Here is a 13,031-nt window from a genome sequence, read left to right on the forward strand (position 1 = left end):
TGTTTCTTCACTCTAACTGTTATCAGTGGAAACATTGCAGCCTGGTACGTCGTCGACTCAGTGCTGCCATCAGTTTCCTGTCAGGAGTCGGAGTAAAGGCACGCTCATTCTGCAGCGATTCAGCTTTCATTCCTCCTCGTCATTCATCGTGCAAGATAAGAACAGACAGATGAAACTTTATCCGTGTGGGGAGAGCATCGCACTGCGTTCAACAAGCTGCAGCAGGCATCTACAAATAAACACAGCAGCAGAAACGAGTTTGTTAATGAGAACAAAGCACATTCATAATAAGAGGAAGTACAGAAGTAAAGTAAGGATAACAGTAGATGCATGCAGATGTAAAATAACACCAGTGGAAAGCTGTTTTCACACGAGACTAGTGTTACCTGTGGGTCTTGTTCCATTTGTTATTAAGAAAACAGAAGTCGTCTGTGTTGTTAATCCTGGGAGTAATTTCACCATATTTCACCAGAGGTCATCTGATAATATAGTGTTGTGTGAAACAGCATCTCGGTTGTTTTTTTATTGCGAGGGTTCAGCAGTTTGTTTCCTCCTCTTTTACAGTTATTTGGGCTACAGTGGAAACATTATGGTGTAAATTCAGGAGGCTGTCGGCACAGAGACGAAGAATCAAGTTGAAATCCACCAAAAGTGTGAAATGTTGAGATGCACGACAGCATTTAGGTTTTATTCTTCAAAACGTCTTGGAGCTTGTGGTTATCTGCACTTTTTGAGCTGGTGTGAGACCCACACTCACAGACACGCCCACCCTAACGTTCCCGCCAAAACTCAGGGAACCACTATGCCAGCTTCCGGCTAACATGGCGTATGCGCTCACCAGTAGGAGAAGTCCAGATCGTCCCCGGAGTGTTCGCCACTTAGCTCGCCAACCCTTAGCAACGCACCAAAAAGTCTGTCATTCTCATTCTACAGATTGAGATAATCCACAGGACCGCCATGACCTTACCGAACGCCATAGAGTCACACGCCAGCTCTGGCCGTCCATCCTCAGAGCTGACATCACACACACTGGCTGACAGAGGTGGAAAGTAACTAAGTACATTTACTCAAGTACTGAAGTACAGCGTTGAGGTATTTGTACTTTACTTGAGTATCTCCATGTGATGCTACTTTCTACATTTCAGAGGGAAATATTGTACTTTCTACTCCACTACATTTATTTGACAGCTTTAGTTACTTTTCAGATGAAGATTTGACACAATGGATAATATAACAAGCTTTTAAAATACAACACATTGTTAAAGATGAAACCAGTGGTTTCCAACCTTTTTGGCTTTTGACGTCTTACAAAAAGCAGTGTGTAGTCGGGGTCACATTTCACATGTCTATGAGTTGTTAACAGCTCCACCAAATAGTGATTTTTCCCTCTAAACTTCTCACATGCTTTCATTTCAAGAAATGTTCAAATGATCCAATATTTCAGCAAAAATCAAAGATTTGAGAAAAAGAACTTTGTTTTTTCTTCTTTCCTCTCCCATTAATCATCTCACGACCCCTCAGATTTATCTGGTGTCGAATGCTTTATGTAGATCTAAAAATACAGCACCAACTACTCCTCCTGTGTCAAGTCTTGATTTAATTTGCTCTAGTAAGTGCAAGGTAGCAGTTTCAGTGGAATGATTTGCTCTAAAGCCAAATTGCATACATACAAGGTCAGAGGGACCAAACCACTACTTTTACTGCAATACTTTAACTACATCAAGCTCATAATACTTATGTACTTTTACTGCAATACTTTAACTACATCAAGCTCATAATACTTATGTACTTTTACTGCAATACTTTAACTATATCAAGCTCATAATACTTATGTACTTTTACTGTAGTAGGATTTTTCATGCAGGACTTTTACTTGTAATGGAGCATTTTTACATGACTGTATTGGTACTTTTGCTGCGGTAAAGTATCTGCTATCCAGAGCTTCTGCTCAGCTGGTCTGAGGTCTTGTTATAGATTCAGAAACTCCAGGAGATTTGGACGTCTTATGCAAAAAGATTTATTGACATAGACAAACTTGATCAACCAATGAGACAGCAGTGACATTTCAGAGTGCAAGTTTAGACCCAGACCACCTTGTCCCCAGTCGCAACATCACTATAAGATTGTTTACTGTAGTGCTGTCTCTATGGCAACAATCATAAAGCCAGGTTGGCTGGACTAAGAAGAAGACAGTCTGGATCTCTCAGGAACATTTAAACATGGCACATATATGTCAGTTCCTTCACAGGGGTCATTCAGTGTTATTTTTGTTGACTAACGGTCTACTTTAAGTTCAGACTGTGTTGTTTGTTGGGAGGAGCAGTTTTTCTGTTGACTCACTGACTGATTTTTTTGAAATGAACTGAGATATGAAGCCCTCTGTTGCATTTGAAACTGTGGACTGGTCGTTGAACACATTCCTGTATGACACACTGATGGAAACAGATGTATGGTGTGTTCTGTGTTTTGTTGGTTACTTGAACCTGTGAATTTGCTGGTCGTTGGAGTGTAGCCCACATTTCTAAGGGTCAGGTTTAGGTAATCTGGGTCCTTTTGTAGAGTTCACTAGTAAAAACTGAACTAAAAACCTTGTCAGTGTGACTCTGTCTGGCTTTTCCCAGGAATATTCTAATAGTGCTGAATAATTAATGGTTTTTACTTATATTAAATGCTGTTGTGAGATTCTGCTGCTCAGAGATTAAAGTAAGTCTGCTGTTGTCCGGCTGACGGCTGTTTAAGAAACAACTGAGCCAATCAGAGCTGTGTAGGCGGGATTAAGAGCAACAATGTCAGTTTTCTCTTGACAGAGACGCAAAAACTGAGCCTGAAAAATGTTAACTTGTCCTCCTGCGTCGACTGAACATGACGTTAACCCCGAACAGAAAACAGCTGACATGACACCACGTCGCTAACGAGCGCAATCTGATTATCAGTCTGAAGCATTTCTTCCTTTATTTCTGGTTTTGTCTCTGAGAGTCAGCTGGCCTGTCCTGTCACTGTGTTCGCTTTTGTGGAGGATCAAAGGTCATGTCTCCTGTGGGTCGCTCGCTTTTAGAGCCCCTCCCTGCCCACGTCATGTCGCCGTGATTAGTTACTAACAAGGTCATGACCTCTGCTTTTTGGAGACCGTGACCCCTCTTATGGTCGGGTTGTTTGAACACGGCTTCAATATGGCTGACTGAGTTTCTCCAAAGAATGATTTAATCAGATATCAGTATCATCTCTTTACACCATAAAGATAAAAGATAGATGTCATGTTATTGAATGTTTGCAGGATGGTAGCTGCACATGGTGGTTATTTCTGGGTTCTGGCTGCAGAGTCCTGTATGAGTGGTTCAACAGTGACCCTGCTGCGCCCTCAGCCTCCACACCCACCAGGAACTGGTTTTTCCATCTCCGTCAGCTGAACAGTTGGGTGGATGAATCATGGCCCTCCAGGGAGAGAGAGGCTGCCACCGGCTATTCATTAAAACCAGCATAACCTGAGAGATTGGATTAGATTATCTTAAAGGCTCATCTGGCTGATTAAACAACAACTTCTCTCGACCAATCACAGCGAAGGAGATGATCCACCATCTATCTTTATTCAGACACAAACGTATACAGTCTCTCTGCTCTGAGGCCCAAACACACCTTTAATACAACAGTGTGTTGTGATTAGAGCTGCAACAATTAGTCAATGAATCAATTAGTCAATCACAAGAAAAATAATCAGCAACTGTTCTTTGATAATCGATTAGCTGTTAGTAACTTTCTCTTCTTGCAGCTTCTAGCTTGTGACGATTTACTGCTTTTCTTTGTCTCATATGACAGTAAACACATTATATACATTATATAGACCAAATGATTTATTGATTGATGTGGAAAATAATATGCAGATGAAATGATTATGAATATAACTGTTAGTTGTTTTATTTTAGTTTTATTTTAGTTCTGCTAAAGCCACAGGAAGTTCTGATCTCTGATTGGCTGGCAGGTGTCTCTTAAACATCAACAGATCAGGTCAACAGTTTAACTTCAGCTCTAAATCAGACACATTTATATATATATTATATATATTTAATGATTATTTTCATTATCAATTCATCTGTCGATTATTTTCTTGATTAGTTGTTTGGTTCTTAAAATGTCAGAAAATGTTGATCAGTGTTTCCTAAAGACGACGTCCTCAAATGTCTTGTTTTGTCCACAACACAAATATATTCAGTTTACTGTCACACAGACGAAATAAACCAGAAAATATTCACATTTAACAAGCTGAAATCAGAGAATTTGGACTTTTTCTTCTTAGAAAATTGATTATCACAATGGTTGCTGATTGATTTAATAGTTGGCAACTAATCGATTAATTGAATCGTTGCAGCTCTACTGCAGATGAATCAATGTCCTCATTCACAGTAATATCTGCGCTCAATAATACGGAATATTCATGTTCATTTTGTTTGCTCCACAACAACGAGCTGATCTACTGTACTTTTGTTTTCAGAGATATTAATCAGTTTAGTGAGTTTACATGTTTTTCTCTGTTAAATCTTGTCGACAACAGCAACTCAGTTCAGTGTAAAACCGGCGAGTCACAGCTGTGAACTGAGTTCCTGTTCAGTTTTCTCTCAGTACGACTGTCTGAAGGCAGCAGAGGAAGAATCTTAAATACCACTGCTTTGACCTCTGACCTTTGCCCTCCTTATAATTGGTTGTTTGTGTTGTCGGTGACGTTTGAAATGAAACGTTTCTGTTTCTGCTCTCTGGATAAGAGTCTGATCTACATGAAACAAAGACTGAAAAGTGTCTTTTTGTGGCAGAGGTCTGGTGTGTGGAGGATAATGACGTTATTATTCAGCCTCAGACTGGGTGGCCTCTCTCGTTCTCCCATGGGAACCTCCCTCACCCTGCTTTGATGTGCCTCCTCCTCACCCTCCTCACCCTCCTCACCCTCTCAGAGCCAGGCAAAGCTGAGACTTAATACTGTAATCCTCACATTTATATACTGTGATTCCTACAGCTGGATTTAACATCCTATACGTCCTGTTGTTCCCATATTTATATTTTTCCCTGACAGACCCTTTTCTTATCTTTCTTTTCTCTTCTTATGAGGCTCATTTGTAGTTTTTATTGTGACTTTTAGGGTAAATGTGTACTTGAGCTGCCATGTTCTGGTGTCTTTGACCTGACTGCTGAGATATTATTGTTAAAGCAAGTTCAAGTTTCATCAAAACAAACACTTGGATGATGGAATATGAACAATAGAACAATCTGGTTTCAGACCTCTGAATTATCATTATCATTCTCCGCTTTTCTTTCAGGGATTCAGGTTTGTTGTGGTGTTACTCAGTTGGAAAAACAGCCGAGCCAATCAGAGCTTTGTAGGTGGGATTTATACTTGCTTCCTGTTTACTTCCTGTCCCACATACAGAAGAGCGATGGACGCTACCTGCTTTAGCTGATGCCGATTCTCCTGTTGTCTGTCTGTTGGTGGTGATCTTTGTCTTTTTCTTCTTCTTCTTCTTCTTTCTGAATATTTTGAGCAGTTATTTTTGGATTTATTGTGATTAATGAGATGATCAGCTGTGATGGGGGGGTGGTACAGTCTCTGACATCACGTTAGACTAAAGTGTTTTGTTGGTTAAAGTGAGAATAAATCAGCCAGATGAAGGCAACAGAATCAGCAGCTGCAGTGTTGATTCAGACTGTTGAAGTGAAGCACTTTAAGATGAGGAGCAACATGTTGCACCATATCATTAACTTTTGAATACATCTTTCTTTTTGGCTTTCAGAGAGCGTTTCATCTCACTTTTGGGCTGTTTTTGATTGAAGTCTGACTTGTGTGCAGTTAGTGAGCAGAACTTAAATATTAAAACTGTTCACCGTCACCTTCGTCCTCCAAATACAGCTGCTCAACAGCAGCATGTCATTCATTTGGTTCCATGTTCAGTTTATTTGTTTGACTTCAGTTTTATTGTTTACATCTTGTATGTTACAGTATGTATGTTGAGTTTTGTGGTGCTGGTAAATCAGCTGATCTGGAGTCCAGGAAGGCGTAATAAAGTAGTTTGGAGGATACCTGAGTCTATAAAGTGCTGTAGTTACTGGCTGTGATGGAGCTTTAGCTTCAGCCTTCAGACGTCTGCATGTTTAAATATCAAATGAAGGCCTGGTGTTACTGTCTTCTCTATAACTCTGTTAATATTTACTTTGGTTTTTATCCTGGTTTAAACTTTTGGAGCACATCAGTTTTATGAGGCTGCGTGAAATTCTGCTCACGGCCCACATTAAACCACAAGAAGTTCTGCCTGTGCTTTGCGTCAACAGATTGAACTCATGATCTGTGATGTCTATCGGCCATCAGGCCTTTCAGCAGTAAACCCCCCCCCCCCCCCTCCCTCCCCCCACCACCACCACCACCACCACCACAGTGTCATCTGATATCCTGGTACTAATATTGGCCTCAGCACTACATTTGGCTGCCAGTTGTTGTGTGTGAATGCTGCCCGCCTGAGTCACATCCAGAATATTCACCTCAACAGAGACTGAAGGAGAACGCTGGCTGTGCTGCTGGCTGAGCAGCATCACATGACGAGCTGGAAGCAGCGGGAAACTGCTTGCCTAGCTCCATCAAAGAGAGAAAATAATCCACCTCTGTCTGTTTACATGTTATGTGTTAGATAACAACCTAATCAGCAGTCCATCCTGTAGTCAGCTGGTTGAGGTGACAGTAGATTAACACAGACAACAACTCCACCATGAGTTCAGAGATGCTGCCTGCAGTCACTGCACCCAGCAGCAAACAGCACCAATATGTCTCCTTTTTACATTTCTATTTCTACTTCCTCAATAAACAACATAAATCAGACTTAGAGATGTTGAAGGTGTATTTTCTCTCTTTCAACATCACTCTTCTTTCCAGCTGTGATGTGATGAGTAAACATGGGTTTCTATAAAAGCTGTGGCACTCTGTGATCAAATATTAAAGACTCAAGTTCACTGACAAGCTTCAAGACAAGTAGAGAAGGAAGGTAGTCATGTATTCAACTTGTCACTTTGGATCCTCAGATTCATACTATTTGCTCGCATTTTATAGAATAACCAAATGATAGATGAATTAAAAAAAACTAGTTAACAAATTAATACTGAAAATGAAAATAACCATTAGTTGCAGTCCTTGCATGCATGTCTGTTCTCCAGTCTCAGACTTGTGGTTTGAGTGAAATAATCCATCAACATGAAGTGAATATGAAGGAGACAGTGAGAAGTGGAGCCACAGCTTCTGTCAGGCAATATTCAATCATCTTGAATTGAAGAGAAGGAAACGTGAACTCATGTTCTCATGTGCCAACAGAAAAGAGAGGGAGGATAACACATAAATACACGGCTACACATCAACAGTCAGCATTTAAATGTATGCCATCACACACTCAGACAGTCACAGACAGCAGCCTGGAGCCAGGCGGCGTGTGTGGGCTGATATTTTTACCGGACCAGTCTCCATGGCCTGCAGACCAGTGGATCCAGTTACAGCTCGGTTCCTGTTCTCCGGGGCTTCCCAGCCACACCTCCAGGGGCACAACTTCAATAGTTAGCCTGAAACGGTGAACTGGTTTCTAACTGTGTGCTCAGAGAACTAACACGTGCTGATAAGAGGCGTGTTCGCTGTGTATGAGAGCAGCATTATTGATAGATAACAGCTGACTGTAGTGACTAATGTACAGTACATGAACATAAATATGAAGACTAATAATAGCAGAGGAGGCTGTGTGCAGTAGTTCACGTGTTGGGAGTAAATGGTTAATGGTACTGGTACCTGACTGTGTCTGCCTGCAGGTCGATGTTACAGTGCTCAGACAGAAACAGCTTAAATATGTTTGATATGTGGATGTGGCTGGAATGTGATGCAGAGGTTTGGTGGTTTTAAAAACAGCAGCTGGACATCCCGTAAACACAGACGCTTTCTCAGCTGTGGCCATGTTTGATTTTGCTGCTCTTGTTTAGCTTCTCACACTTTGAGCACCTAACCGAGAGCTAAAGCTGGGTGATATAGCCAAAAAATAAATTCACACAATATTAATCTTTTTTCTGCAAGCTGCAGGATTGACACTAGAGCTGATGTACCAGCTATCATCTACATCCATAGAGACGATTTATTGTTAGTCCTGGGCTAAAAAGCCTTTACAAGATGTTAGAGTCTCACTCTTGTCTTTTTTTGTCCTTTTCCCATCAGGACTCTGAATCTTTGGACCGCTGCATCCAGACTGCTCTGTCGTCCCTCTACCCGCCCTTCCAGGCCACATCCCCGACTGTCCTCTGTCAGGTCCTCAGCGTCGTGGAGAGCCGCTACAGAGGAGACGGCCTCCGCTACCTGATCCACTTCCTGCTGCCGGCAAAACAGTTCTTACAGAACATCCAGCAAGATGCCTGCGTGAGTTACTGTCCTGTCTGTAGGGCTGCTGTCCTGTCTGTAGGGCTGCTGTCCTGTCCGTAAGGCTGCTGTCCTGCCTGTAAGGCTGCTGTCCTGCCTGTAGGGGCTGCTGTCCTGCCTGAAGGAGCTGCTGTCCTGCCTGTAAGGCTGCTGTTCTGTCTGTAGGGCTGCTGTCCTGTCCGTAAGGCTGCTGTCCTGTCTGTAGGGCTGCTGTCCTGTCCGTAAGGCTGCTGTCCTGTCTGTAGGGCTGCTGTCCTGCCTGAAGGAGCTGCTGTCCTGTCTGTAAGGCTGCTGCCCTGTCTGAAGGAGCTGCTGTCCTGTCTGTAAGGCTGCTGCCCTGTCTGAAGGAGCTGCTGTCCTGTCTGTAGGGGCTGCTGTCCTGTCTGAAGAGCTGCTGTCCTGCCTGTAAGGCTGCTGTCCTGCCTGTAAGGCTGCTGTCCTGTCTGTAGGGGCTGCTGTCCTGCCGGTAAGGCTGCTGTCCTGTCTGTAGGGGCTGCTGTCCTGTCTGTAGGGCTGCTGTCCTGTCCGTAAGGCTGCTGTCCTGTCTGTAGGGCTGCTGTCCTGCCTGAAGGAGCTGCTGTCCTGCCTGTAAGGCTGCTGCCCTGTCTGAAGAGCTGCTGTCCTGTCCGTAAGGCTGCTGTCCTGTCTGTAGGGCTGCTGTCCTGTCTGTAGGGCTGCTGTCCTGTCCGTAAGGCTGCTGTCTGTCCTGTCTGTAGGGCTGCTGTCCTGTCTGTAGGGGCTGCTGTCCTGCCGGTAAGGCTGCTGTCCTGTCTGTAGGGGCTGCTGTCCTGTCTGTAGGGCTGCTGTCCTGTCTGTAGGGGCTGCTGTCCTGCCTGTAAGGCTGCTGTGCTGTCTGAAGGAGCTGCTGTCCTGTCTGTAGGGGTTGCTGTCCTGTCTGTAGGGCTGCTGTCCTGTCTGTAGGGCTGCTGTCCTGTCTGTAGGGGCTGCTTTCCTGTCTGTAAGGCTGCTGTCCTGTCTGTAGGGGCTGCTTTCCTGTCTGTAAGGCTGCTGTCCTGTCTGTAGGGCTGCTGTCCTGTCTGTAAGGCTGCTGTCCTGTCTGTAGGGCTGCTGTCCTGTCTGTAAGGCTGCTGTCCTGTCTGTAGGGCTGCTGTCCTGCCCGAAGGAGCTGCTGTCCTGCCTGTAAGGCTGCTGCCCTGTCTGTAGGAGCTGCTGTCCTGTCTGTAGGGGCTGCTGTCCTGTCTGAAGAGCTGCTGTCCTGCCTGTAAGGCTGCTGTCCTGTCTGTAGGGGCTGCTGTCCTGTCTGTAGGACTGCTGTCCTGTCTGTAGGGCTGCTGTCCTGTCCGTAAGGCTGCTGTCCTGTCCGTAAGGCTGCTGTCCTGTCTGTAGGGCTGCTGTCCTGCCTGTAAGGCTGCTGTCCTGTCTATAGGGGCTGCTGTCCTGTCTGTACGGCTGCTGTCCTGTCCGTAAGGCTGCTGTCCTGCCTGAAGGAGCTGCTGTCCTGCCTGTAAGGCTGCTGTCCTGTCTGTAGGGGCTGCTGTCCTGTCTGTAAGGCTGCTGTCCTGTCTGTAGGGCTGCTGTCCTGCCTGTAAGGCTGCTGCCCTGTCTGAAGAGCTACTGTCCTGTCCGTAAGGCTGCTGTCCTGTCCGTAAGGCTGCTGTCCTGTCTGTAGGGCTGCTGTCCTGTCTGTAGGGGCTGCTGTCCTGCCTGTAAGGCTGCTGTCCTGTCTGTAGGGGCTGCTGTCCTGCCTGTAAGGCTGCTGTCCTGTCTGTAGGGCTGCTGTCCTGCCTGTAGGGGCTGCTGTCCTGCCTGTAAGGCTGCTGTGCTGTCTGAAGGAGCTGCTGTCCTGTCTGTAGGGCTGCTGTCCTGTCTGTAGGGGTTGCTGTCCTGTCTGTAGGGCTGCTGTCCTGTCTGTAGGGGCTGCTGTCCTGCCTGTAAGGCTGCTGTCCTGTCTGTAGGGCTGCTGTCCTGTCTGTAAGGCTGCTGTCCTGCCTGTAAGGCTGCTGTCCTGTCTGTAGGGGCTGCTGTCCTGCCTGTAGGGGCTGCTGTCCTGCCTGTAAGGCTGCTGTGCTGTCTGAAGGAGCTGCTGTCCTGTCTGTAGGGCTGCTGTCCTGTCTGTAGGGGTTGCTGTCCTGTCTGTAGGGCTGCTGTCCTGTCTGTAGGGTTGCTGTCCTGTCTGTAGGGCTGCTGTCCTGTCTGTAGGGCTGCTGTCCTGTAGACCCACAGCTGACTGAGGAAACACGTCTTTTCCTCTCTGTGTTGGTGCTTCAGCAGTAGGTCATGATGTTAGAGTTGTGATAGTGGAGAGAAGAACAAACAAGAAGCTCTGATGGAGGAGATGCTGAACACTGTGAATCGGTTTCACTGATGAGTCAAACAGACTCTTTCTTCTCTCTGGTCGTGTCTGTTTTCATCTGTCGAACATGGTGTGTGGTTGGCTGATCGTGATTGGCTGATCATGGTTGGCTGATGTGTCATGTTTGGTGAAGGTGACTGGGGGATCGTCACTCACCTGGCTGCTGGGCGTCGCTTCGCCCACTGACTTGAATCGGACAGAGGACACACTGTTCTGCTGGAAGTCAGGAGGGAGAGGAAAGTGTGTGTGTGTGTGTGTGTGTGTGTGTGTGTGTGTGGCCTTTTTATCTGATTATTGACTGCAAATTTGTTCGGCATCACATTAAGAAATGTTTGTTTGCTGCCATTGCTGATGGATCAAACCAGTTCAGTAGAGAAAACAGCTGTGACTGAACTCATGTTGCAGATGATTCTCTTTTTACACATATTGATTTCATTGTACATGATAATAACCTCTTCCTCTCCTGCCCCTCCTCCCCCTCCTCTTTTCTCCTCTTCTCTCCCCACCCCTCCCCTCCCTCCCCCTCCTCTCCCTCCTCTGTTCTCCTCTCCTCTCCTCCTCCCTCTCCCCCTCCTCCCCCCTCCTCCTTCTCTCCTCCTCTCCTCTGCTCTGTCCCTCCTCTCCTCCAGTTGCAGTACTGTGGTTTGTTATTTCTTCATGAAGGCTGGCCTCTGTGTGTCCATGAGAAGGTAGTCGTGCAGCTCTGCCCTCTGGACCACCGTCTCCTCCTTCCAGGAGACTTTTACCTGCTGGTTTCTCCTCCTCCTTCTCCTATTCCCCCCCAAGCACACAGCGCCTCCTGCAAGAGCGGCGTCACCTCCTCCCCTCGCCTGCTGGTGTGCAGTGTGTCGGCCGGCAGCCACCATGTGGAGCAGCAGGAGGTGTCGGAGTTAGCCCTGCGGTCCCTCTTCAGCATGGCCTGGCTGGACTCTGTGAACAGGGAGAGGGAGCAGCGAGGAGCGTCCAGGCTGGAGCGCTGCCTCCTCTCAGCCCATGGAGACGTCTTCAGGGTCCCCTGGGAGGACCTGGTCTACCCACAATTCATCAGCCGGCCCAGGACCACCCTGGGGGAGGACAAGGAGTCCTCCGTTAAAGACGGGGATATGTTCATCAACACATCACATGATCCATGTAGAGACACTAACTCCCCAGGACAGGATGTAAAGCTCCTCCCATCCTCTGCAAAAACCGACCAATCAGCAGCAAGCAGCGAGAGCGAGGACTCAGAGGGCGAATATGTGGAGCTGACGGAGCTCCCGCTGCCTCGCTTCTCCCCCCAGAAAGGCTCCTTAACCCAGTCCATCAGTCTGCAGCACCGAGCCCGGAGCAGCACACACCCCTCTACACACACACACACACACTCTGCTGCCACGCACACACCTCAGAACACACACACACTCTCTGCTGCCGCACACACACCTCAGAACACACACACACACTTTGCTGCCACACACACACCTCAGAACACACACACACTCTCTGCTTCCACGCACACTCCCAAAACTCCTCTTACACACCCCGCTAATACTACACACTCCTGGTCATGTGTGGAGGTCAGCTCCCAAACTGGACTCTGCTCCAGGCTCATCGAGGAGAACCTCAGCCAGGACTCCTGTGGACCCGTCATCCTCACCCCTGTCTCCCCTGCCGCCACCGCCTCCTCCTCCTCATCTGCTCCTCCTGAAGTTGTGGGAACCTCCAGCTGTCAGTCAGAGCGTCGGATGTCGCAGAAGGAAATAGAAGGTACAGATTCAACAACAAGTCCGAACCTATGCACTGAACCTGAAAACTGTACAGAACAGAGAGAGGAGGAGGAGGAGGAGGAGAGGAAGGAGAGAGAGCTGAGGGAGAGGCAGGAAAGGAAGAATGAAATGAAAGTGTTAGCTGATGAAGTTGTAGAGAAGGAAGAAGAGAAGGTGCAGGAGGAGAGGGTGGAACAGTCTGAGTGTAGGAGGGATGAAAGTTTACTGCTGGACAAACACGCTGCTGAACAGGGAGGAGAGATGGAGGAGGAGGATGAAGAGGAAAGTGAAGAGACAGAGGGAGAGTTAGAAGAGGAAAGAGTAGAGGAGGTGGAGGTAGAGGAGGAGGTTCAGGTTATAATTGTGCAGAAGAGTCAAGAAAGTAGGGAGGAGCAGCATGTGATGGTTGGAGGAGGAGACGAAGCTGAAGAAGAAGAGGAAGAGAGAGGAGGTGAACAAATACTCACCGATGAAGGAGCTCAGTCACATACAAACACACAATGTGAAGATAACACACAACACACACACACTGAGCCCAACACACAACACACACACACTGAGG

General features: G+C 46.7%; 1 protein-coding gene across 1 annotated transcript in view; it reads left to right on the forward strand.

Moving 5' to 3' along the window:
* LOC121897190 (rho guanine nucleotide exchange factor 40-like) overlaps window positions 1-13,031 on the forward strand; it is a gene marked incomplete at its 5' end in the record, with an annotated part of 40,613 nt that overhangs the window by 25,024 nt on the left and 2,558 nt on the right. Inside the window, 3 exons of the mRNA XM_042411550.1 lie at window positions 8,216-8,413; window positions 11,357-12,135; window positions 12,310-12,470. Of these exons, the coding sequence (XP_042267484.1) occupies window positions 8,216-8,413; window positions 11,357-12,135; window positions 12,310-12,470 (1,138 nt within the window). The remainder of the gene's footprint in view (window positions 1-8,215; window positions 8,414-11,356; window positions 12,136-12,309; window positions 12,471-13,031) is intronic.

The sequence above is a fragment of the Thunnus maccoyii genome, chromosome 1 (genome assembly GCF_910596095.1).
Source record: "Thunnus maccoyii chromosome 1, fThuMac1.1, whole genome shotgun sequence".
NCBI classification, from domain to species: Eukaryota; Metazoa; Chordata; class Actinopteri; order Scombriformes; family Scombridae; genus Thunnus; species Thunnus maccoyii.